This window comes from Pongo pygmaeus, chromosome 3 (genome assembly GCF_028885625.2).
Source record: "Pongo pygmaeus isolate AG05252 chromosome 3, NHGRI_mPonPyg2-v2.0_pri, whole genome shotgun sequence".
Classification (NCBI taxonomy): Eukaryota; Metazoa; Chordata; class Mammalia; order Primates; family Hominidae; genus Pongo; species Pongo pygmaeus.
In genome coordinates this window covers 163,128,189-163,155,133 of record NC_072376.2, presented here as the reverse complement: position 1 = coordinate 163,155,133, position 26,945 = coordinate 163,128,189, and the positions used below count along the sequence as shown (strand labels likewise).

Sequence of the window (26,945 nt, the reverse complement as noted above, 5' to 3'; positions counted from 1 at the left end):
AAAATAAGATTCAAATGTTAGAACTGACTTATCCATTTGCCTCAGCCCTTAGTGTGCTAGAAGACCTTTTTGCACACGAAGACCTTTTTTTTCCAACCATGGAAACAGCTGTTTAAATTTTAATCACGTAAACCATATCCTTACCATAGCACCTTTTTTTTTTTTTACTGTTTTGAAAAAATTTTTAATGTAGTTCTACAGAACCTGGCTCACCAAATTATGATACGTTCTGCTTAAATCACACAACACCTCATCGAAAGCAGAACCCTTACACATATGGAGAAAAGGCTATTACAGTGAAAAACATTAGTAATATTGCTAGAAGAGTAAGTAAAAGCACATCGAATTATTTAAAGAAAATTAAGCAAAAGAAAACCTTACTTATTCAAAGGAAAAGGGGCATTTTGCACAGTCTATACAGTCTATGCTTCAGTAATTATCACAGTGTGGTAAAAAAAAAAAAAAAAAAAAGTAAATGACAAATTTGCCTCCTAAATTCTCCATTCTGGAGTGCTGAGAAGATTTTTCTAAACCATTCGAGCAGAATATTTTACATTTCCTGTTAAAAATACACTATTTTGTAGAAGTCCAATGAAGACCAGTTTAGGAGTTCCATAACTATAAAATGACAACTGTCAGATCAAATCCTGCTAATTATAAATTCTAAACTCCTCTGGCATATTAATAATGTTAGCAGTTAACATGTGTTGAATTCTTATTATATACTAGCACTTCTCTGTTTTCCATGGCTTAATTCAACCAATTTTCACAATAATCTTATGTTCTAGGTGTCGATAATAACCACATTTTAAAGGAAGAAATAGAGGGGTTAAATAAATTTTCCAAGAAGAGGCAGGGTCAGGAATACACTTTATGGAATCTGGCTCTAGAGCAGCAGTGTCCAGCATAAATATACACCATCATCCATATACGTCATTCTAACCAAGAACCACATTAAAAAGCAAGGTTTTTAAAATTATAACTTAATATATCCAAATATTTTCATTTCAACATGTGATCATATACAAAGATATTAATGAGGTATTTCACATTCTTTTTTTAGTACTGAGTCTTCAAGATCTGGTGTGTATTTTAAACTTAGCAGCCTATTTCAATCCAGACTGGCTACATTCAAGTGCTTTGTAGCTGTACGTGACTGGGAGCTCCGGTGTTGAACGATGCAGTTCTACAGCTTGTTCTCTTAATTGATATGCTACCGCAGTGGAATCTAAAAAGGTCTTTGTCATCGCTGCTATAGAAGATTTATTTTTTCAAACATAGTTAAAGTATCAGTAACTGCAGCAGCATTTTATCGGTTGATCTTTTCCCAACCCCAGTTAGAGAGCGGGACAGAAGAAAAAAGTTTATCTTATTGAGGAGATGATTCTTCACAGCATTTCTGCTCATCATGCATCAGCTTCTCTTCCAAACTATCTTTCCAAGGGTGTTTGTCCAGCAAACACTCTTGGAACACAGAGATGAATCTCCCTTAAGGGCAAACAGCAGATTTGTTTCCTGACCAGGATAATGAAAATAATATTCTCCTCTGAGGCAAAGATTGGGCAGGATTGCTAGCACCACCTCCTAAGACTGAGGGTTTCCTAAGCTCAGAGTTCCCCAGCTATGACATAAACCCACTGTGTGTAATCATCCAGCTGGGCCCCTCTGCCTCACTGCCATGGGACTTGGGAGTTAAGGGGAACCAATGCAAACATGAAGCTCATGCTACCTGCTGTGCCACGAGTAACAAATTCTTTTGTCTCTGACTCAGAAATCTTGTGTTCTGCTGGCCTATATGAAGCTGGAAGGCTTTGTTAGCTTGCCAGTAAAGTCCCAGGTCCCTCATAGTTCTTGACACACCTTTTGAGTGTTGTTGGGTGTTAAAATAGTTATCTCCCAGAGAAAAGAATCTACGTTTTCTAGTTAGGACCAAGATACAAATCAATTTACTGTTTTAGGATTAAAGTTTCTGAAAAATAGCAGGAATAAAACAGCTTAACTGTTTTTCCCACTATTACTGGTCTCTACTGCTGTGAAGGTCGTGTCAAGTCCCCACTTAAATTCCTTCATCACAGTAAACACCTCACCAACTTACTCTAGTTTCTTTCACAAAGGAGTTATGCATACTATACCTTTCCACAACATTTGGCTTTGTCTATAATCTTTAGGGCAAACTCCTTTCCAGTGGACCTATGGAATAATCAGAGGAAGACCATTTAAAGACATAAATCAGATACCATCATTCCTGTTTTCTTTCTTTTTTATACTTTAAATTTTTGTGTTTTCTTTTTTTGGAGAGACGAGGTCTCATTATGTTGCCCAGGTTGGTCTGGAACTCCTGGGCTCAACTGATCCTCCCGTCTCAGCCTCCCAAAGTGTTGGGATTACAGGCGTGAGCCACCACACCTGGCCCATTCCTGTTTTATTCTACAGCACAGATCCAGGAAGGAAAAACTTGGCTCTTCCTCTGTGCATTAAAGAAAATATCTAGTGGAGTCAGGGTACAAAGGTACCCAAAAAATTAAAAACAAAGCCATACTGAATGTTAATTAAATATTCCTTCATAAATATTAACTATAATATTAAAAAACTTATATTTAAAGTATTTCAATTCTGTTACCTCAGGGAGAGGCAGGAAATAGTTTTTCTATATCTAAATCTCAAAATAGTTCTCTTAGGAGACAGAATAAAGTTTTAAAAAACCAAATTAACAGAAAATTTTATTATCAATATATTTTTACATTAGTCCATTAACGACATTAGCCCATAATTCAAAAGTGAAAAGTCCCCTGACTTTCATTATTTCTCAGCCAAAACTTCAGCTAGGATCTGATCTGGTACCAAGTTAGTCACACCTTTAAATGCTCTTTCCTGGCACTAGAGAGATCACTCACATGGATATAAGAATCTTGATGTTATTTATTTATTTATTTATTTATTGAGACAGAGTCTCGCTCTGTCAGCCAGGCTGGAGTGCAATGGCGCAATCTCGGCTCACCGCACCCTCCGCCTCCCAGGTTCAAGCAATTCTCCCGCCTCAGCCTCCCAAGGAGCTGGGATTACAGGCACCTGCCACCACCATTGGGCTAATTTTTGTATTTTTAGTAGAGATAGGTTTCACCATGTTAGCCAGGCTGGTCTTGAACTCCTGACCTCAGGTGATTCTCCCCCCTCGGCCTCCCAAAGTGCTGGGATTACAGCCGTGAGCCACTGTGTCCAGCCATTATTTAATTTTTAATCACCTTTAAAATAATTTAATTTTAACATGCCAAAAATGTCTTTGAGTACAGAAAAACCATTCAATAAAGAACACCACAGTACTCATAGAACATACTTGTTCTCTCAAGCGCAGCTGGATTTGCCAGGCGGTTGATACACACTGATGAGGCCTGGCTTGGAAGAATCACTCGTCCTTAAATCGTTCTCCCTATAACAAAAACTAAATCTTGCCTCATATTTCTGACTAGTCTTTAAAAGTCATACTTTAGATGCTCACTTGGTTACTTAGGTGGCAGTCTGTGTATAAGAGCTGGGTAAAAGGACTCAGAGAACAAGGCATTATCTTGTGTACCAATATAAGGAGCACTAAAGCTTCACTGGAGATGTAACAAAACAGAAAAATTGTAGTTACCAAAACTTTCTGGAAAAATCCCCAGAAATGATAAAAATTATCACTTATAATGGGAAGGATAGCAGCCTACAAACACCAAGACTCTAATCTGAGTCTTTTCTGGTTTGCATATTGTTTATAAAAACTCTGGAACAGGCAAAAGTAGGCTATGATTTTTTTTTTTTTTTTGAGACAGAGTCTTGGTCTGTTGCCCAGGCTGAAGTGCAATGGCACGATCTCAGCTCACCGCAACCTCTGCCTTCCAGCTTCAAGTGATTCTTGTGCCTCAGCCTCCCAAGTAGCTGGGACTTCAGGCGTGTGCCACCCAACCTGGAATTTTTGTTTGTTTGTTTGTTTTTCTTGTTTTTTGTAGAGATGGGGTTTCACCATGGTGGCCAGGCTGGTCTTGAACTCCTGGCCTCATGTAATCCACACACCTCAGCCTCCCAAAGTGCTGGGATTACAGGTGTGAGCCAGCCACCAGGCCTGGCCTGATTGTCATCTTAAACAGAGTCAGAGCTCATATATCCTGAACTACTGGAATATTCCATTAAGTATTAACTAAGAGGGAGGATTGCTGTAGGAATTAAGTGATTTAATACAAGTACAGACTGAGAACAACGCCTGACACAGGTAAATATAGGAGATGTTCTTAAAAATGACTTAGTCTTCTCATTCCTCTCTGGCTCATGATGAGACCTTATATATATCTCAGCCCAAATGCACATAAAACAGTTTTATACTCTATGTATATACATATCATTTTTTTCCTGTGGGCATGCAAAATGGCTGATCCCTGCTGGGTACAGTCACTCACGCCTGTAATTCCAGCACTTCAGTAGGCCAAGACATGAGGATTGTTTGAAGCAAGGAGCCTAGGACCAGCCTGGCAACAAAGCAAGACCCTGTCTCTATTAAAAATTTAAAAATTAGCTGGGAGGCTGAGGTGGGAGAATCACTGGCACCCTGGAGACTGAGGCTGCAGTGAGCTATGATGGTGTCACTGCACTCTAGCCTGGGTAACAGAGTGAGACCCTGCCTGTTTTTTTTTTTTTAAAAAAAAAAAAAAAGGAAAGAAATGGCTGGTCCCAAGGGCAGACTCAGGGAAAACAAAAGAGAGACTTTCCAGAAGGGCCTTTTTAAAATTAAGAATAAACTCCAAGGAAAACTGTATCTGTAGATGATACAGTTTTCGTTATTTATCATTTTCATTATTCATTAATTATCCTCACTGTCCACTCACCTGTCTATACACTCTTTGACTACTGCAAAATTGCCATCACCAATGACCTTTCCAATTCTGTATTTCTCAAGAAGAGTTGATGATTCAGAGCATCTGTTTCCATTCACACCTGCAAAAAGGATAAATGCAAATTCTAAAGAAAACATCAGCATTTTATACAGATTCCTACATATTTGTAATAGTAAACTGCGATGCATTTATTTCTAAATCTATGGTGAAACTAAATAAAATATCTGGGCACATTTCCTGAATAGAACACCTGAATCACCAATTTCCTTTTGACTTTGTTGGTTGAAATCAGAAACCTATAATCAATAAACCTAACAAATCCCTGAGACATCAGGTGAAATAAGTGAATAGCCTTAGGTAAAAAGGATATTTCACTAAAACTTATCTAAACTTTTTTGTCGATGTTCAAGAAAGGGGCAGGAGATACAAGATGATAGAAAAAGAAAAAAAAAAAAGAAAGGAGAAGAGGATGATGGTGGGAATTTAATCTTCAAAATGTTCAAGATTTCTCTTCAAGATTTTCTAGTAGAGAAAATTCTACCCAGATAAGATAGATGCCTTGTTAAGGCTAATTCCTGGCTCAAAGCTTTCTCAAAAAGGTATGTGGGGGAAGGGTTAAGATCTGCCCACTTCTCACTACATGTCCCAGTGTCCAGCACACAGAAGACACCAAATCAAGAAAACACAGTTTTGTTACCTAATTGAGAGAAAGGAAATATATTTAGAAGTTGTGAGCAGATCACCACAAAAATAAAAGCCCAAGTCTAAAATCTGAAGCTTCAATAGCCTAGTTAATGACAATGAGATTTTTCTTTATCTTGAAGTAACCCCCATCCCCACCTCTTACTAAGGCCAAAGGGGCTGACAGGTGATGTGATCACATCCCTCTTTAGGAAGATTGTAATTTAGCACAAGTGAGTTTTAGGTGAGCACCAAGTTCCCTGATCACATCCCTCTTTAGGAAGATTGTAATTTAGCACAAGTGAGTTTTAGGTGAGCACCAAGTTCCCATGCATGATTTCCTTTATCAAAGTAATGATCAGATTGAGAACTACCTTCAGGACTTATGCAACGGTCAAGTTCAGGTCCACCGTTTACATTGGAAGAAGATCTGCCGTGAGCAGAAATCTGCTGAAAGAGGAAAATGACCATTATTTATCAGGATAATTTACAAATCTTTAGCTAACTAATCCATTGACACAGAAAATGCTTACAGAATGTAAAAATATGTCACAGAAACCGAGGAGGCATTGCCTTTCTTCTCATCTCACCCCTCTCCTTATGCACATCACATTAATGCATTTCTTCCTCAGATATTTCATTCAGATTAGACATAAGAAAAATCATCAGTTACCTTTTTTTGAAATTATGTTATGTTTTACTTCCATAAAAGGAATTAAAAGACTCTATGGCATGACGGCTGGATAAGATAGTTATTAGTGGCACAATAAGGCTTAGAACTATAGATAATTCTAATGGTTCCAGGCTAACCATGTGACTCCTAGGAGTTTAATCATTTTATTTCCTCATGATAAATGACAACTGATGGACAACTGCAATTTTTCAAAATTTAACTTTTTTGTTGTTCTGTTTAATTTTCAGCTGCTAAAGTTGAAGGCAACTCCAAATAGACAGCACTCTATGGCAGAATGTTTAAAAAGCTACAGTGTTTAACAACAAGGTCCAGAAAAGGGACGTAAAAGGAAAGCCTAAAAGAAAATCATACCATTCTCCATTCCATTCCCCACCCACGGCCACCACCCTGGTCCAAGTCCTTCTCCGGCTTCACTTGGCGTTGCATCAAAGGCCTCTTTAGTTACTCTCAGTCTCTCCCATTCCACATAGTATTGCCAGAGAAATTTTTCCTAAGAGTAGCTGGGATATCACCTCCAGGATTCAAAAACCCCAGTGTGTCTTTGTTACCAACATAATAAGTAACTCCAAAATCTTCAGCGTGGCATTCCGGCCATGACCTGTCCCCCTACCTACTTGTCTAATGTGTTTCCCACCACTTGTTCTGATGCGTTTTATACTTACAATAATTCAATTTGCTTTTGTCTTTCAAAAGTTACTTAAACTTTCCAAGTCTTCATTTTCTCCTCTGAAAATGGAGATAGTAGCAGTGCCCAACTCAAAGATTTGCTAGAGAATAAAAATTAGCTTATCCCTGTAAAATCACTTCGTCTCTGACACGTAACACTAACTCAATATTAGTTTATCAGTGCCTTTTCTTAAATGATCTAGCACAGAACCTTGAAATGAGTGATTAAGAATGTGGGCTTGGTGCGGTGGTGCACACCTATAATCCCAGCACTTTGGGAGGCCGTGACGGGTGGATCACCTGAGGTGAGGAGTTTGAGACCAGCCTGACCAACATGGTGAAACCCCGTCTCTACTGAAAATACAAAATCGGCCAGGCGTGGTGACGCATGACTGTAATCCCAGCTACTTGGGAGGCGTAAGAATCGCTTGAACCGGGAGGTGGAGGTTGCCCTGAGCTGAGATCGTGCCACTGCGCTCCAGCATAGGCAACAAGAGCGAAACTCCTTCTCAAAAAAAAAAAAAAAAAAAAAAAAAGAATGTTTGTGAACTGTTGAATGTAAATGGCCATAAGGAGACCTTTTGCTAAATAAAAGACAGGGTCTCACTCTGTTGCCCAGGCTGGAGTGCAGTGATGCAATCTTGGCTCACTGCAACTTCCACCTCCCAGGCTCAAGGGATCCTCCCACCTCAGTCTCCCAAGTAGCTGGGACTACAGGTATACGCCACCACACCCAGCTAATTTTTGTATTTTTCGTAGAGACAGGGTCTCACTGTGTTTCCCAGGGTGGTCTCGAACTCCTGGGCTTAAGCCATCTGCCCGCCTCAGCCTCCCAAAGTGCTGGGATTACAGGCGTGAGCCACCATTTGGCCTGGCCAGCCAAATTCTTAACAGGAATAAAGATATGAACATGATTTTTCTGGAAAGTTATATCTCAGAAGATAAAAAGATCTCTGCTAATCACTGCCTGCCCCAGAATAAAGTAACAGGGGAGGTGGAAAATCAATGCTCGGGAAGCATGGTGGACAGTGACCAGTGGACCCACAGGTCTAAATCTCACAGCCCAGGGCAACGCAGCCCCACATGGTCAGGCCACAGGCAGCTGGGTCAGGCATGGTCACTGGGCAGGAACCACTGCCTCTCCCAGCACTCAGGCCTCAGGACTTTGAGCAGAGTGCAGGTCCCCACACCCACAGCTGAGGTCCTAAGACCTACACCTGGGTCCCTGCTCTCCATGAAGCCTGCTTGTTCAGCTGTCCTGGAAGCAGGTATGGTCCTACAACAAGTCCCTTTCTTGAGCTAATTTGGGTAAGCACTGGTTTACTGCAAGCTGATGTGTTGTCTGAGTCAAGGACACTCATCACATCAGGAGGGGCTGAAACACAGGCATTTCTACTTCAATGTACATTTTCACATGGATCAGTAACTAATAGAAGTGTTTATCAGTTGAGCTCCTGTGAACCATTGTAATTTTCCCAATGTTTATTTGATTAAACCTTCACTCCCACCCTACCCTGATCCCCTATGTAACTCAGCAATTACAAACCTGGCATGTGTTGGGATTTGTGGGTGACATGGAGCAGGGAAAGAGACCAGGAAACAGGACAAGTGATGGAAGCCTGGTCTCCAGTGACTAAAAGAGAGAGGCACCTGGGCTGAAGCCTTGAGCCTCAGAAGGAACAGGGGGCCTCGTTGGGGGGTGGGGGGGGGGAGCGGGGGAGGAGAGAGAGAGAGCCAGAGCGAGCGAGAGGGAGCATGGCATGGGGCCAAGCAAAGGGCCACTTTCAAGTGTACCTAACAAAGGCTCCACTGAACACCAGGAAATGCAGCTTCTTAGCAAACAATAAGGGCAAAGACGTTTTTCAAAGCTGTCAAATTAATATTTTTTAAAAGGTGTGAAGCCTCAAGCATTAAAACAAACAAACAATTATGCAGTGTTAACAGGGATGACTTATCCAACTACTTAACCAAATATGTTCCTTTATTTGAAAATAAGCCTTTCCTAAAGAGAAGAAAAAAGCATGAAAAAATAAAGGGGATAATTTTATTATAGTGCAGCTGAACAGAGAAACATAATTAGACACAGAGACAATTTTCTTTCTCCCTCTTCACTCCTCAGTAAAATCTACAGCAATGACTTGTGCTGTTTTAAGGGATAAGAAGATGAAGACACATCATTATTACTGCTCAGATGTTTACAACCTTATGAGGAGGGATAGGTGCACCTAAACTTAAAACCTTCAGTGAAACCTCTGCATTTCAGGATAGGTGCTGATGGTTACAAATGACTCTGAAGAGCCGTGAGAGGGAGCCATTTTGCTACAGCACAAATCTGAGCTTGTGTTTGAATCTCTCAGCTAGTGATTCAGTTCATTGGACCTCCCACTAATGAAGCTTGGCTTTCCAGAGGTAGAAGAAAAGCTGGGTATTCAGTAAGATCTCTGGACAGATCACTGGCAAGTGTGAAGCATCTATTGTTAAATATAAGGCAAAGCATTCCCAGTGCCCTGAGAGACATGCAGACAAAGAGCAATGAAAATACAAGAAATAAAGCTGTGACTTTGCAAAATTCTCATCATTTCCTTTGCAAAATGTGTATATTCCCTTGTCTCCTGTAAATGAATTACTCTCTTACTGAAGCAAGAATTGAATTAGTACCAGAGAGATCAAATATGGCATTCAAGATTAAACCTGTCCCATTTCTATTGTCAAACTAACAATTTCTATTAAAATCTCTTAAAATGCTAATGAGCATTCCTGCTTCCATCAGCAACTATGATGCTGAGACAGCACAAAGAAAGTGCCTAGATGCGGTATTCTAGCAAGGTCCTCCTCAACAAAGCATAATGGATGGCAGCATTTACAGTTTTTCAGGATACCATTCATAATTGCCAACTGGTTCAGAAAGACAGCATTGTGTTTGACGGTGGCAAGGGGGTGGGGGATATATTTCCTAATGAGGTCCTGATTCTGATTGGCCAAGGAGGGAAGGTGACAGAAGAGAACCTTGAAGATATTGCTGAGTGTCTTCTCTGGGATCTGGTGCCCCTGTACCACCTCGCTACTTCTCCGGCAGCAGTGGCTACATTTTTATGAATAAGCAAGGAAGGGAAATATGCAAGAATCCTCTTCTGCTGAGAACTTTTTTTTTGAGATGGAGTCTCACTTTGTCGCCCAGGCTGGAGTGTAGCGGCATTATCTCGGCTCACTGCAACCTCCACCTCCCGGGTAGCCGAGATTACAGGCACCCGCCACCACGCCCGACTAATTTTTTAAATTTTTGGTAGAGATGGGGTTTCACCGTTTTGGCCAGGCTGGTCTCGAACTCCTGACCTCAAGTGATCCCCTGCCTTGGCCTCCAAAAGTCCTGAGATTACAGGCGTGAGCCACTGCTCCCAGCTGCTGAGACCTTTGTTTAAAAAGACTTGAAAACAGAGCAGAAGATGCTTTACAGTGCTCTCAACTGCTAGCATCATTTAAAAGCATTCATGGCTGATGGAGGACATCTGATGATGAGCAACATTCCAGTTTTCTATGTTTTTAGCCAGGGAGTTATGTCAGAGGGTCCTATGTTAAACTTCTTTGATAAGCAGATTACCACAATTTCTACAAATTTGAAGTTTAAGGAGAAATGTTAAGTGCTACACTAAAACTGTTCTCTGTTCTGAAATAGGCAAGTATCAAAAAAAAGTAGCAAGAGTGGTTACTTACTGCATTATGGCATGTAATTGTTGACTTGAGTATAATGCTAGCTACCCTTGTGCTACACTGGTTTTCATCCACGTTCCTGGCTCATTAACTCCCACAGCCCTTGTTATAATGTTGGGATGCTTTAGGCCTCAGAAAACAATCTCTCTGACCTTCTCCTGCCCTCCTTTCACCTGCCTAAGGCAGGACTCTAATCTGACTGCAGTCATAAGATTCTCATTCCAGAGGAGGTCCTGCCCCACACCCTGAAGCGAGGAATGCTCTATAAAGAGGCTAAGAAAAACCAGAACAAACCGACTTTGCTGGGCTTAGATCATACCCCTTTTTGTCCAGTCATATTTCTACATCTGTATCCTTTGTAACATAATATCCTTTATAATAAATTAGTAAACACTTCCCTGAGTACAGTGAAGTGCTCAGTGAAATGCAAATTAATCAAACCCAAAGAGTGGTCATGGAACTCCAACTTGAAGCTGGTCATTCACAAGTTCCGGAAGCCCAGACTTGCCACTGGTGTCTGAAGGAGGGGGTAGTTTTGGGGAATGGGCCCTCAACCTATGGGATCTGATGCTATCTCCAGGTAGACAGCGTCAGAATTGAATCGGGAGGACACCCACCTAGTGTCTGCTGTAGAGCTGATTGCTCACTTGGTGGTGGAACGAAACTCATCCCCCACAAAAAGTCTTCTGTGCTTATTGTTTTTTTGGTGTGAGAGCAGAATAAAAACATGGTTTGAGAAAGATTTTCCCTAATATTTCTTTTTTTTAATAAAAGGACAAACTTGAACAGAATCTAGGAAATATTTGTCTGTAGTGAGTTGACTTTCTTGAATGCATTTTGGAAAATGGCATCACAATTCAAGTGGTAAATGGTCTACTGTAAGTGTCAAGTCAGAAACATTTTCTTCTTCTTTTTTTTTTTGAGACACTCTGTCACCCAGGGTGGAGTGCAGTGGCACGATCTCGGCTCACTGCAACCTCTGCTTCCTGGGTGCAAGTGATTCTCCTGCCTTGGCCTCCCGAGTAGCTGGGATTACAGGCATGTGCCACCACGCCTGGCTAATTTTTGTATTTTTAGTAGAGATGGGGTTTCACCATGTTGGCCAGGCTGGTCTTGAACCCTTGACCTCAAGTGATCCACCCGCCTCGGCCTCCCAAAGTGCTGAGTTTACAGGTGTGAGCCATCGTGCCCAGCAGGTCAGAAACATTTTCTATGAAGGACCAGAAAGTAATATTTTAGGCTTCATGGGTCACAGGTTCTCTGTAGCAACTCTTTGGCTCTGCTACTGGAGTATGAAAGCGGCCATATATGAACAGATGAGCATGGATATGTTCCAATAACATTTATTCAGAAAAACAGGTGACTGGCTGAATTTGGCCAGCAGGCAAACTCCTGGTCAGCAAGAACTTTCTTAGGAAAGCTTTTCCTCCAAGATAATTCTTGCACTTTTAAACTTTAAAACAGAACAACCTTCAGGGTATGGTTGTTGCTATAAAGCAGCCATTCTTTCCTCACATCTTAGAATCACATAGGAAGATTTGAAAAATTCTATTGTCAATCTGAATCCCAAGTTAATTAAAGAATCTCAGGTATCAGGATTTTTTAAAAGCTCTGCAGATGATCCAACATGCAGCCAAGGTTGAGAACATGTGTGGATGAAGTTTCTGGCAGCAATTTTAATTAACTGTTTAGCTACCATAATCTGTGTAAGTTCACTCTGTCACTCTAACCACTGCAAGTCATCTTGCAGTGACATCTTGCAAAGACAAACAACCTTGTCTTTGTAAGAAAAGGAAAGAGGACACCCACATGGTTTATTGAATCCTACTTTGTACCAAGTCATGAAGTGAGTATTTTGCATTGAATGAGTTAGGTATGGTCATCATCTCCAATGACCTGTGAAGAAATCAGAGCTTAGAGGTTATATAACTTGCCCATCACCAGAGCAAACGTGGAATCAGAATCCAAACCCAGGCCTGACTCCAGAGCCCAAGAGCTTCTTGGCGATTCTCACACTGTCCTATCCTCTAAGTTTATGAGAAAAGTCCTGCAAGGCTATTAAACCAACTAAAGGAAGTCACCCAATTCTAGACTTGCTGATCAAAATATACACTATGGTATATTTAGAACATGTTTTATGATTATATAACTATAGTAACATTCCTGTAATTCAGTCACATGATACACAAATTGATAAATTCACAGCCTTTCCTCAAATAGAATTTAAGATAAATTTTTTCTTTAAGAAGGTAACTTCTGAAGTATACTGAATTTTTTTTTTTTAAATACACTAGATAGTACTTGTAAATAGATTTGCATCATTGGCATTTTTGTGGGTTTTTTCAACATTAGGAACATTGTTTCCACTAACTAGAATAAAATCCAGTGTAAAGTATTATAAACGCTGAATTAGGAATGTATTCAAGAACAGAAACCTTTATTATTTTCATATTGGATTTCTGATAATTTGAAATACATCAGTATGAGTAATGAGATATGAAAACAATCGGAATCAGCACCCAGAGGCTGGTAACACAGCCTACATGCTTAGATTTGGTTTCGTTTGGCAAAAACAGTGGCACTTAAGACTTGTGGTTGGTTAACAGTGTTAAATAGAATCCACTGCCTGAACATGAATATGGTTTAAAACAACAGCCAGCTCTACAGTCTATCAAAGGGGCAGCGTGGAACCCAACTTCTGCTTTCCTGTTCTTCCAAATACAGACACCACCACAGTTGACTACCTGGCCTGCCAAAACCAGCAGAGAATCTCATCGCACCCCTCTGAATTAGCCTTTCGAGTAAGGTGTTGGCTTACTGGATTGTGACCAACAGACAGGTGGTGAGATCATGCCTCCTTGCTAAAAATACCTGCAGGCTTTCACTGTGAGGTTTCACTGATTTCTAGGATGCCAGGGTGATGAGAGAGGTGTCTGCCTCTTCAGTTATAACTATGGAGGCTACTACAAGCAGCCACGATGACAATCTGTAAGTCTTTAACTCCATCCAGTTACCTATAATGCACTACCAAGAAGAATTTCTGGGCCCACTTTCATGAATAATGGGGCATTTAAGTTTAACACATATGCCGGCTGTATTCAAATGAAATTCTTAGAATTGATCCTATTCATACACTGATTTACTTGGTAAACCCTCCCTGCATCCTCAGAAAGATGGGCTTCAGCCCAGGTGAGTCATTTACTTCCCAAGTGCACCAGACTTGACTGAGCAACTACAATGTGCAAATCACTGTCCTCAAAGTGTGAGATGCATTATGACTTATTTTGTTAGGGCACTTCAAAACTGCTTAGCCCCTCTTTTGGTTTTTGTTCTACAAAATCAATTATATGGAAAGATGAAGTCACCATCCATCTCTGGGGTAATGAGAAGTGGTCAGTTTCTTAGTATTGAAGGTTATCAACTAGTCTTAATTACAAAAGAAAAGCCAAAGCTCCAGGGAAAAGCAAAAATGTCTAAGGTCAGCAGCTACTGTGGATTTACATTTCACAGCTTCGAAAAGAAGTGTTCAAGTTCAGAAGGTCGATGAGTTACATTTTAGCTCTGCCAATCAGGATGAGATACTACCAGCCCTTTCATCACACTTCACAAATCTGGAAAATCTTTCACCACCAGCAGACCCAGGAGACATCATCAGATAAAATATCAGCACATCAGACAGTTCATAATCTCAAGATGTTGGATAATGTTCCAAATGTACTTTTTTCTTCCTTCTTTCAACCGGCAAGAATGCTCACAGCAGACAGCCTCCAGGCATACACTTCAGCATCAAAACACGAAACATTTTATCCCTCAGTGTCCACAGATGTGCTGTGACTCTGAAGCCTGAAGTTACTATTGCCTTAAAAGTCTTAAACTGGAACATGAATGATGAATTAAAGTTCAGGGAAATGCTTTCTTCATCCATCTGGCAGCTGATGACACATTTACTACTCTTTACTGCCTATCTGTCCCAAAGAAAATGCTGTGATTTAAGCATAGCAAATATTCCTATGGGAAAAGTTATCAGCTAGATTGAAGAGACTCTGAGGAACTTGCACAGAGGGAACAGAAGATCATAGGTTGGGGTCAAGCAGAAAAATGGAGAATCAGGAAGATGAGCATTAAAAGAAGCAAACGAGGTCCGCAGGGGTGGGATTCTAAGATTTGAAGAGGAGGAAAAAGAATGAGTAGGCAGTCATCAGTCTGAGGAACAAAAGGACTGGAAGGAGAACAAAGCAATAAAATTGATGGGGTGAGACTCTGGCAGCCCTCAAAAAAGAGGATGGACAGGAAAGTTGGAAAGGACAGGATGAGGAAGCCGGAGCAGCCCAGGGCAGAAATTTTGAGTGGCTGATAAAGAGATGAAAATGGAGAGAAGGCTGGTGTGACTGCAGACTCCACAATAGCCCTTGTGAGCCCCACCTCCCGTTTCTCATGCCCTTGTGATGTCTCTCCCCAGGCTGAGTTGGGCTGGTGTGTGACCCCCAAGATATTATGGAAGAGATGGGGTCTGGCTTCCAAGGCTAGGTCACAGAAAGGACAGCTTCTGTATGGCACTCTCTCTCTCTCTTTCTTATCACTTGGTTCTGGGGAAAGCCACCTGCTGTGTTATGAGGAAACTCAAGCCAACTTACAGAGAGGTCCACATGGTGAGCAACCGAGGCCTCCTGCCAACAGCCAGCACCAGCTTGCCAGCAAGTGAATGAGTGACCACAAAGGGGGATCCTCCATTCCCAGTCAAGCCTTCAGGCGGCTACAGCCCTGGGACGCGTCTTGACTGCAACCTCATGAGAGATCTTGAGCCAGAACCACGCAGTTAAGCTGCTCCTGAATTTCTGACCCGTAAGAGCTGTGTGTGAAAATAAATTTTTTACTTTTGTTTTAAGCTGCTAAATTCTGGGATAACCGTTTTGCTTTTTTTTTTTTTTTTTTTTTTTTGGAGACAGAGTCTTGCTCTTGTCACCCAGGCTGGAGTGTAATGGCGCGATCTCCGCTCACTGCAACCTCTGCCTCCTGGGTTCAAGTGATTCTCCTGCCTCAGCCTCCCAAGTAGCTGGGACTATGGGCACGTGCCACCACACCCAGCAAGTTTTTCTATTTTTAGTAGAGATACGGTTTCACCATTTTGGCCAGGCTGGTCTCAAATTCCTGACCTCAGGTGATCCACCCACCTCAGCTTCCCAAAGTGCTGGGATTAAAGGCGTGAGCGACCATGCCTTACCAGAATAACTTTTTTTTTTTTTTTTCCTGGAGACAGAGTCTCGCTCTGTTGCCCAGGCTGGAGTGCAGTGGTGCGATCTCAGCTCAATGCAACCTCCGCCTCCCAGATTCAAGCAATTCTCCTGCCTCAGCCTCCCAGGTGGGATAATCTGTTTCTAATAGAGTCATTTATAGATTACTGATAGGGTTGGAATATGTGAAGAGGGCAGGAAAGCAGAGGTGAAGGGAGAGTTGAGAGGAAAAGTTGGTGATAGAAAAGCAGAGGAGGTAATAAAATCTGGAGTCTGACTTCTCTCACTTTCTTTTTCCCCCTTGTACACTACCGCATGTTAGTTTTTTTGTAAGTAAAACTGCCTTCATGTGAAAATGGAACCTGGAAATGCCAAGGTTTACTTACGGTAAGAAAGAATAACAAGGCTACCCTAACTGCTTTCTCCATATTTAATCAATCTCAATCCTGTGCAGTAGGTCCTATTAATCCCTTTTTTCACAGATAGGGGTGATGTGACTTAGGTAAAACAGCTTAAGAGTGGCCATGCCAAGATCAAACCCAGGCACTTGGACTTCACGTGCTTTTTTTCCATTTTCAATTTTAAGTCGGAGTCTTGCCCTGTAGCCCAGGCTGGAGTGAAGTGGCAGGATCTTGGCTCACTGCAACCTCTGCCTCCCGGGTTCAAGGGATTCTCCTGCCTCAGCCTCCCAAGTAGCTGGGATTACAGGCATCTGCCACCATGCCTGGCTAATTTTTGTATTTTTAGTAGAGATGGGGTTTCACCATCATTGGCCAGGCTGGTCTTGAACCCCTGAACTCGTGATCCACCCACCTTAGCCTCCCAAAGTGCTGGGATCACAGGCGTGAGCCACCGCACCTGGCCCTAAATGTTGTAATAGATTTACCTGTGTGGAGTCTTCTGGTACCACCAGAAACCCTGCTAGACAAATTCTAAAAGGACTGTCACATTTCACGTGCTTTTGATCATCATTCTGTGTCTGTTTCCAAATGGAGGAGGCAGCAGAGGAGAGAGGGAGCTCAGGTCTCCTTCTTCCTCCAGGTCCTCTGTGTAGCTGCACACCAGGGGGCACCATTCCCACCTTAATAATCTGGCCTAAGCATACCAAGACTTTTGTCCTGGTTACCCTTAGCTGAACTAGAATAGCTCGGAATAATCACAAAAAAACTTTAAGAATTAGAGGACAAAAGGAAAATAAACCAGAGTCTCGAAGAGCTTTGTAGTCTCGTAACAAAGGCATAGTACACCTTGGCATGAATTGTCTTTACTTCAGAAGCCCCTAGGCTCCTCATGTTCCTGGCTGTGGGAGGCAGCCTGGGGCCACTGAGGTGAGAGAGGCTGTGTGTGGCCTGCAGAAATGCCTCCTCCCTAGGTGGCCATCACCAGGAGCAGCCCTTACCTTCAGGAAAACCAGATTCCCTAAGTCCAAACAGAAGCAAAGCCAAGTTCTAACACCTAGGAGCTAGGTTCTGGGGAAGAGGCCTAACAGGGACCTGCTGGGTGGTGTTAGCCTTTAATAAGTAACTTTACAAATTTTTGGTCTGATCATGTTGTTTCCAATCATTTAAGAAGACTGGTCTTGCTCCACTGTGTCCTTGGGGCTGGTAGTGTTTATGAGCATGGGCTCAACACCCAGCTGTGCCACCATACCCACAGCGTGACTTCCATCACAGGCCCACCACAGAACATCATCCCACATCCCTGTAACCCATGTATCTGCTGAACCTGGACTATGCTAATTCCAATCTATACCAATCTTGACAATACTCAGCTCCACTGAGTACTGTCTTCCAAAGAAAACCAAAAACTCTAAACTATTGTGAACTCTGTTATTTTACTAAAGCTTTATGGGGTTAGGTGGAAATAATGGGCACAGTGTAGGCAGTTTCACTTTCAAGGAGCTCCCATTAGATACCTATTAGCAAACTTTTCCCCCAAGCCTCTCAGGAAAAGTTGTCACCAGGTATTTTTCTCTGTCTTTCCACCCCTCTTCACCCAGCCTCCTCCCTAACCCCAGGATTTCCTCCCTCTTTTTCCCACACCTCCCCCTCCCTATTTCCCTCCCAATCGCTCAAACCTTTTTCCTGTGGAGCAAATGTGTTACTCAGAAGGCTGAGACAAGAGAATCACTTGAACCTGGGAGGTGGAGGTTGCAGTGAGCCAAGATCGCGCCACCGCACTCCAGTCTGGGCAACAGAGCAAGACTCCGTCTCAAAAACAAAACAAAACAAAACAAAAAGACAAAAAAAAAAACCTCCGTTTCTCCATCTTGAAGACTAAACAAGGTTTGAAACTACTTCCAGTTTTTACACTCTATGGTTTTAGGTAACTACTGACAAAAACTCTTTTATGACCAAAACTTTTATGACCAAAACTTATTTTGTTAGGCCACTTCAAAACTGCTTAGCCCCTCTTTTGGTTTTTGTTCTACAAAATCCTCTGCTTGACTAGGCCCAATCTTGGGCTTCCCTCCCTGTCCTTGTAGAATCCAGGCTGAGGTCTGAGCAAGATTCCTGTTGAGTCAGTTTAGGGAAAATCCCCTGTACTTGGTATCTGACTCTGATGTCAGATCTCCCCAGCCTGCCTTCAGCAATAAGCCTATCAAGTTGGTTGAGCCGGAAGCCTCTTATGCTGGATGGTTCCTCTAATACTCTTCCATCTGCTGATTCCCACCCTGCTCCTTGGTTATAATCCCCACTTTTCCTTGTTGGAGCTGGATTTCCTCTTTTCCTCCCTGCAAGGCTCCACTACAGTGGTCTCTTTACCAATTGCCAGGGACCACTCCCACTCTTTGAATAAAGTCTCCCTTATAGTCTTTAACAAGTATCTGGAATAATTAGTGTTTTTTCTTTAACACTACTTGAACAAAACAAATATATAATCAAGATACTACTAACGCTCAGTTGTCCTAAAGTCTCTCAGTTTAAGGTTAAAGAACCTTAATTACTTGGTCACCACCCTATTTCTTACATGCTCATCTGCAAAAAAATCATTCACAGTTGAAGAAAGCTTTGCTTCCGCTACTGGCTTTTTTCCAGCCCCTCAAAGAACACAGTCTTAGCAGAATCATCTTCCTCATAAGAGTACCAAGAAAACTACGAGTACTTTTTGTGGAGAGGAGGGTGGATTGTCTATTTTTTATATCTTTCTTAATGAGCAAACCGAAGTGTCACTAACCATCTGTGATTAGAGATTAAACATATCCTATTTTCATTTTCAGTTCTTTCAATGCCCCTACAAAAATATTAAAATAATTCCCAGACATGGATACAAAGAGGGAAAAACTGTGACAGAACATCAAATTCTGCTTACCCTTAACCTTATTTAGCTCCCTAGTGAATAAAATCCAGATAGTAAAAAAAAAACCATCAATGCCAAAAGCTGTGTCCTGGAAGCTAGAGAGACTGTCAGCTCCTGCACATGCTGTCCTGGCTTGGTTTGCTTGCTTTTATCAATTCTCTGATTCTCTGGAAAAAGATTATCTATCCCCCAAGGCCATTAAAGCATCTAACTAGGATAAATAGTGGTAAAGAGTTCCTGCCCACGAAAAACAATCCTCCATTCTCAGACATTCCCTCTTAACTGATCTTAATAAGCTATTTTAAATGAAGGGAAGGGAAACGCGCAGTACTAACACACGGTAATTATCTGTAATTCCTCATCTGTCATGCCACTGAATAGAAAAAAATAAGCTGGTGCCTTGCAATGACATCAAAATTAGGGTATGTGGTACAGTAAAGTAACCTGACTAAATTGCATTATTTAAAAAGCAGGTTTTCATCCCAATGACAATATATACTACAGATTATGGGAACTGTAATGAGATGAAATTTCCAAAAGGCTGGACCCATGAGAATAGGTAGTAGTTAGAGAGCTTTGGGATTGTGGCCTAAAAGCTGAATCAGTGTGGCAGAGACATTAGTTACTCATGTTTAATGTAAAATTCAGTGTTTTGCAACAGCATTGAAGTAAAAGCACAAAAAATAGACTTCCTAGCCTTTTAGTTAGGTTTTTCGGCAAGTTAACAGAACTATATTCCTAGCATTTTAGAGGTCATTTAAAATCAAAAGTCCTTGTTTTACAGATAAGAAAAAGAAAACCCAGAGGAAGTATCACAGCTGTCAGCAAAGCCCACAGGCCTCAGGCATAGTGGTGGAGAACAGGGGGTGGTCCTGGAAAGACAACTGTTCTTTGTCTTACTTATAATCTTATGTTCAATCTTGACCAGTAATCAACATTTCCCTTAATCAACAAATTTGTCTTTATTCCTCTTGGTGTGAACAAGTAATCCTTGAGCATTTACTGTGTGCTAAATGCTGGGGTTACTATAATAATTAAGATACACCTAGCATAGAAGGAACAACTTTACTTAATGTCTCAGCAATAATACAATTTATTATGTTTCAAAAATTCCATTAATCTTAACAAATGTGAGTGACCCTGCACAAGTATGCGTGCATGTGTGAAGCAGGTGTGTGCACAGAATATTAACATGTATTTCTTTGAAACGGTTAGCTGTCCTGTCCTGAAGCTATAGTTGTATTTACTAATAAGCAGCACCAACTGGCCTAGTGGCAAAAACAGAAAATGACAATATTGGATTTAGAGTTGAAGATGGACTAGGAAGATGGGAGCTGGGATTACCAATGGGTAACAAAAAATGGGGAAGTGACCAAGACCCAGAGTAAGCAGGCACTAAAGTGTCCCATCTGATCCCCCAAAGAGGCCCTAGGTTAAGGATCTCAGCCCCACCCCACCTGGGGCAATGGCCTGGGGGAGGAATATGAATGACCTTGGCATGTGGCTCACTGGAAAGGTTATCCTAGATCTGCCCTAGAACAATTAACCAGCTCTAGGAGCCACCTGCTTTTGCTTTAACAAATTTTGAAACAACAAACCTGAAAAGAGGTAAATCAACTTATTTTTATTTTAGTTCTCTTGAAAGTTACTTCTATTAATAACAATGTACTTCCAATCTGTTCCAGGGAAAATAGGAGAAAAATCTGAAAATAATTAGCTTACTACTAATTCTTAATTTATCTAACTTTTCTGGGAATTGACAATTTAAAAGTCCACTGAAATCACATTATGAACCGACTTAAGTCAAGTTAGTACTTCAGAAAAATGGCTGCTTCTTTTGATAAGTATAAGGAACTTGCAGTAATTACAGGTAGGTGAGAGCTAGATACTCCCTACTTCCAAACATCCTACTAATCTCAGCCCAAATTCTGCCAAGGATAAGCAAGCAGGCACAAAAACAGATGCTCTGTCCTTTTCCAGAATTCCTCTTTTTATTCTCAGGTACTTAAACATTATACAAGTCTACTCTGAAGGACACACAACATTCTCAGGGCAAGACAAGCAAACCTTACAGTCAATTGGAGAACAAAACCTTCTGAGAAGTGGGGAAGCACAGACCTCACACGCTGCTCTGAAGGTGTCAGAGAGGCTGGGCTTGGCAGGTTCCCATTCCTCACTCATGCAAGGGTGGTGGGGTTCTAACCATTAAGTTTACTAATAAAAAAAAATTCTTCAACATCTTTAAAGAAATCCTCTAGGGCTATATTTGAAGTGTTTAGGGAACCAACTTTGGAAAATACATTCCTAATAATATATCTGATCAATCAAAACACATAAAGGGAATTAAAGTTAATTTATGTATAAAAATACATGACACTGCGTATATATCAGTATTCTCAGAATTCATTACCATGTAGACAACCCTTTGTTTCTACAAAGGAAATTCCTTTTTTTTTTTTTTTGAGGCACAGTCTCGCTTTGTCACCCAGGCTGGAGTGCAGCGGCGTGATCTCGGCTCACTGCAACCTCTGCCTCCTGGGTGCAAGTGATTCTCCCACCTCAGCCCGCGGAGTAGCTGGGATTACAGGTTTGTACCACTAGGCCCGGCTAATTTTTGTATTTTTAGTAGAGTCAGGGTTTCACTATGCTGGCCAGGCTGGTCTTGAACTCCTGACCTCAAGTGATCCACTTGCCTCAGCCTCCCAAAGTTCTGGGATTACAGGCGTGAGCTATCATGTCTGGCTGGAAATTCCATCTTTAGCTCTAATTATTTACTGTTATTTTACCAGGCAAATTTTCTCTTCTAAATTTAAATTATTAGGAACTACTACATCAAATAAAACTCGTTGAAATTTTGCAAAATTGGTTTTGCTCATTTCTATTAGATAACTGTCTATTAAATCAACTGCTAATCATACTGTTACTGTTTATATTTTTAGGACATCATAATCAACACCTAAGATTATTTCTAAGTTCCTCACCAAAGATGACCATATTTCCTTGTGTTATCACTTGTGAGTATAAACATTATGCTAGCATTCCACTTCATTTTAGGCTTTTGACAAACTCAAATTATGTTAGCAATATTAAAGTCATGACTCAAAACTAGATTTTTTAAAGAATCATGATGTTCTCCAAGGCTTCACCGCTGCAAATCATTTTGATAATAATTGGAAAACTACTATTTATTATACTTTACCACATTATGTTCATCTCTAAAATAAGAACACCACAACCCCGTGTTCCCATTTTAGAGATTAGAAACACTTCAGCTCAGAGGAGTTAAGTGAGTTGGCCAAAATTACAGCAGTACACAGGATTCAAAGTCAAGTCTACCAGGCTCAAAATCCTAAACTCTTTTTAATTTGCTACTGTACTCAAGCCCCCAAACAAATTAAACTGCTAAACTATGAAACTCAAAATAACAAAATCACACAAATATGCCACATATCCTATTTCATACCTTTAATCCTCTGAAACTTCCTGGACTTGTTGGAGAGGAACTGGAGGATTTCGTAGATTTAGGAGTAGAAAGCTGGCTGCTGGGAGTTCCATTAACTGTCCATGAGACAACAAAGAAGACAGAAGTCCCATTAAAACCGACAACAACCAGACAGTATAAATACACTAGGTGCATGCACAATATAGGTCCAATGAAGCTTCAACTCATTTTCAGCTCAAAGCAGACGGCAAATCAGCAAAAAGCAAAAATAATGTATCTTACTGCATTACAGACAAAAAAAAAAAATCAAAGAGTGAAACTAGAACTATTTTCAATAGTAGTTTTCTGACAGCTATATAAACAAAAATAGAAGACATTATGGAATTAGTGATGTGAACGAGAACTTGTCCATGTATCCTGCCTGCCAGCAAAGGTAGAGATAGCTGTTATATTTGTAATGGTTTACTATGAAGGCTGTTCCGTAACCTTCAATATACAGTATCTTGGTGTACACCAAGATAACCAAGAAGTTTGGATAACCAAGTTTGTGTGGCTCTCCTAAATCAAGTACACCATAATACAAACACATTTTCTAAGTATTTTCTTAATGAAAAGGGAAAATGTGCTGGTAGTTTTCCTTGTAATTCCTACTTATGTGCTCAAAGTCTGTGAAAAACATTCTTCAACCTTTTTTATCTAGACTACTTATTTCTAATTCCTTCCATTTTCTTTTCTACACAGCTTATCCTCCCCATTTGTCAGCAAATCTTGGTAGTTTTCTACACATCTGCTCTAAACCTCCATACACTTCTTTGGTTGAAAGCTCGATTTAGATCCTATGCTAGAATTATGTAGTATAGAATCTGCAAATGAACCTTTCCCCCAGAAAATTAAATTTGGAAATTTAAAAAATAACTGAAAAAAGTTTTCAGTTTTTGAAAACTTTGAAACCTCTCCCCCAGGAAAGGTTCGTTTGCAGATTCTGTACTACAGAATTCTGATCAAACATTTCAGTATGACTTATGCCTGATTATATCATTAGAATCTATTTCTACAGTAATTTCACAAAACTAGTAGTTAACATCTAGTATTGATATATGTTTTTCTCCTCTAAATAGAGTATTTATAATCCGTTTTATTACAAATTTTCAAAGTTTTTGCCCAAAGTAGATGAAAAGTGTCATTCATCTTTTTGGAAAGAAAAGAGATGCTCATTTGCTTTTTATTCTTTTTTAAAGAAAACATGAGAGAGTGACAACTATTATTTTAAATCACGCTAATAAGTATAAAAAACCAAATGCACAGGTAAAGGTCCTGAATAGGTGACTCAAAAAAATGAGTACCAGCCCTTGAGCAGAGGCAGAAATTGTGGATCAATGAGTACTAATGATTACAAGAATCACCTGTAAACAGGAATAGCTGGGTTTATGAAGTCATATTTATTGTATTGCTCATTTTAAAATTTCAGTAAAAATGAAAACTTTTTCCAGTTATTTTTAAATTTCCAAAACTTTGATTTTTCTGACTCAAAACCCTCATTCAAAAATAATGGTCAGTGATCTAGATTTTATTAACAAATACATGTGGGTACTTAGAATAAAAGTGTAGCACAATTAACTGTACAATTAAAAATATTTAAGAGTATTCAACAGCCCTGATTATTTCTTAATCAAGTTAAATTTCAATTAATGTTATTTATTCTAAGAAACTTATTTAAAAGGTAGAGCACAAAGGGTTTTTAGTGCAGTGAGACTGTATGATACTGTAATGGTGAATATATGTCATTATAAACTTGTCCAAACCCAGAAAACATGCAACACCAAGAATGAACCTCAATGTAAACTATGGATCTTAGGTGCAGGCTCATCAATTCTAACAAATGCAGCAGTCTAATGGGGGATGTGGATAATAGAAGAAGTTACGCAAGTCTGCGGGCAAGGAGGTACACAGGAAATGTGTGCCTTTGGCTGTGAACCTAAAACTGCTCTAAAAAATAAAGTCTTTAAAAAAATATTTTTCAATGGAATTCACACAAAAGAGAGATTATGACCAGCAATAAACTAGTAAGCTTGCTGTGAGCTGAGACTAAATTTTCCTTTTTTTTTTTTTTTGGTATTTTCTCCATCTCACACAGCAATCTGCACAGATCACCTGCTCCTAATCAGTAAGCACTGTTAGAGTTCACTGGTATTCCAATCCCACACTGATAGCAAAGGCTACCTTGGAATGATTGTAGGAAACGGACTGAAGGAGGAAGAGCAGTTCCAGCAGATGGCGATCTCTGCAGTAGATCAGTCTCCCTAAAATACATCCCCTGCCCAGGCCTAGTTTCTTAACAAAACTCACTGCCAGGGATTTAACTGGTGTCAATAACTACATGTCTGTATTTTCATCAAAATAACTCATCCTAAAAGAGATACTAATCACACATAGTCCCCTAAGTTTTTATAGCATTTGGAAGGTTCTAAACAATGTGCTTGAATGAGTAGTTCTTAATTTCACTTATTTGCACATTTCTCCAGTTCTGGGCCCTGGACAGCACCATGTCATGCCCTCTCCCCCTGCAACTTCCACTGCTGCCACAAGTGGAAGGGGTGCCAACACCAGCCAGCACCTGCCTCATGCTTCCACTCTTCCGCTACCCCCCTGGATTTTCTCTCCTGAAATTTTATCCCCCTCCCCTCAACTCTAAGGAAATAAATAAACTTGGGGCCTTTTTTGTTTTCTTTGAATCCTTTTTACCTTGGCAGACTAAGCAAGATTCATAAGCTAAAATCCTAAAATAATGGCCAGGCATGGTGGCTCATGTCTGTAATCCCAGCACTTTGGGAGGCTGAGGCTGATGGATCACTTGGTATCAGGAGTTAGAGACCAGCCTGGCCAACATGGTGAAACCTCGTCTCCACTAAAAATACAAAAATTAGCCAGGTGTGGTGGCGCGTGCCTGTAGTCCCAGCTACTCAGGAGGCTGAGGCAGGAGAATTGCTTCAACCCCTGAGGCGGAGGTTCAGTGAGCCGAGATCACATCACTGCACTCCAGCCTGGGAAACAGTAACCATTTACCCATTTATGTTACCTAGCTTAATATCTATGTGCTTTTTACATACTATTTAGCTATTCTGATAGAGTTTTGTTGAAGGATGTAGTCAACCAGAAGATTTCACTCAAGGCAGTCTCAAGACTTCATTTAGGACTTCCGTCCCAAGATTGAAAAGGTACAATATTATGTTCATAAAGTTAACAGCTCTGTTTGAGTTCCAATTAGTCCCAAGGAATTTTAAAAATGGCAACAAATACACCATAGCTAAAGTAATCTGTAAAAGCACTCCTGGGTACCATGGCTTTTAATAATACAAAATTCTCTTCTTTCTGGTGGTAGAAAGTGGAAAGAACACGCTATATAGCACTATACAGATAAGCACTATACAGATAAATATAGTAGCTTTCTCGAGATTCACTCAAATCCCAGTGGTTGACTCAGGCTTTTTGTTTTCCATAGCTGAAGTGTCAAACACACTTTGAATTAATCTCTTATAAAAGAGATGATTTTCTCTCTAAAATGTGGTTTTAAAATCTTACAACTTTTACTTGATGAGTTTGAGGCTTACCCTATTAACTCAAATCCAAATTTGGACTTAATTAAAAATTGTGTGTACTAGAATGCTACGATTTTCCTTAATCAGTTTCTAAGTATTATAAATTCAAGTTAAGAGTTATGTATACATTTATTAGGCTATCTTCTGGAGCTACTGCTCTGCAGGTCAAATGTGGCTATGAGACATGTTTTTAGTTTAACATGTTAATTTTTCTCTTTGGACCTCAGGGGGACAAAATTGAATTAATCACACCCAATTCTTGAACCACTCTCCCTTTTATTAAAATTTTTTTTAAAAGAGACAGGGCCTTGCTACATTGACCAGGCTAGAGTGCAGTGGCTATTCACAGGCCGTATCATCACAGCTCATTACAGCCTCAAACTCCTGGCCTCAAGGGATCCTCCTGCCTCAGCCTCCGAGTAGCTGGGACCACAGGTGGTACCTCTGTGCCCAGCTATTTAATTATTTTTACTGATGTAATAAGCATCTGTAAAGCTATCACCAAAACTACATCTACTCTTTGATTAACCCAGGTCAGTGTATTTATGCAAGTCTCATATCTATATTAGCTTTCTCAGTTTTAAGATACTTTACAGAAAGCATGATACCATTTGAAATAAGGTTAATAACAGAGACATTTTCAGATAAAAATACGCATTGTTAATTGTCACATTTTTAGAGAGAACAGGTTGAGTCTATAACTCTAGGAAAATAAATATTTGACAACTAGAAATATTGTGTTGCTTCCCTGTATGTATAAGAAAC

The 26,945-nt window shown here is 40.4% G+C and overlaps 1 protein-coding gene and 1 non-coding gene across 8 annotated transcripts in view; both read right to left on the bottom strand.

The window, feature by feature from the left end:
- Positions 1-26,945, bottom strand: part of DCLK2 (doublecortin like kinase 2) — a 176,083-nt gene that overhangs the window by 30,344 nt on the left and 118,794 nt on the right. For 4 of the 7 annotated variants that reach the window (XM_054485680.2, XM_063664174.1, XM_054485681.2 and 1 more), the window contains 4 exons: positions 22,606-22,700; positions 5,918-5,993; positions 4,854-4,962; positions 2,133-2,190 (listed from right to left, as the gene is read on the bottom strand). In XM_054485680.2, coding sequence (XP_054341655.1) covers positions 2,133-2,190; positions 4,854-4,962; positions 5,918-5,993; positions 22,606-22,700 — 338 coding nt within the window. The remainder of the gene's footprint in view (positions 1-2,132; positions 2,191-4,853; positions 4,963-5,917; positions 5,994-22,605; positions 22,701-26,945) is intronic. The other 3 variants (XM_063664176.1, XM_063664175.1, XM_054485683.2) reach the window with 1 other exon arrangement.
- Positions 16,732-16,794, bottom strand: LOC129035949 (U7 small nuclear RNA). Its single transcript, XR_008502428.1, has one exon. It is a non-coding gene; the product is annotated as a U7 small nuclear RNA (small nuclear RNA).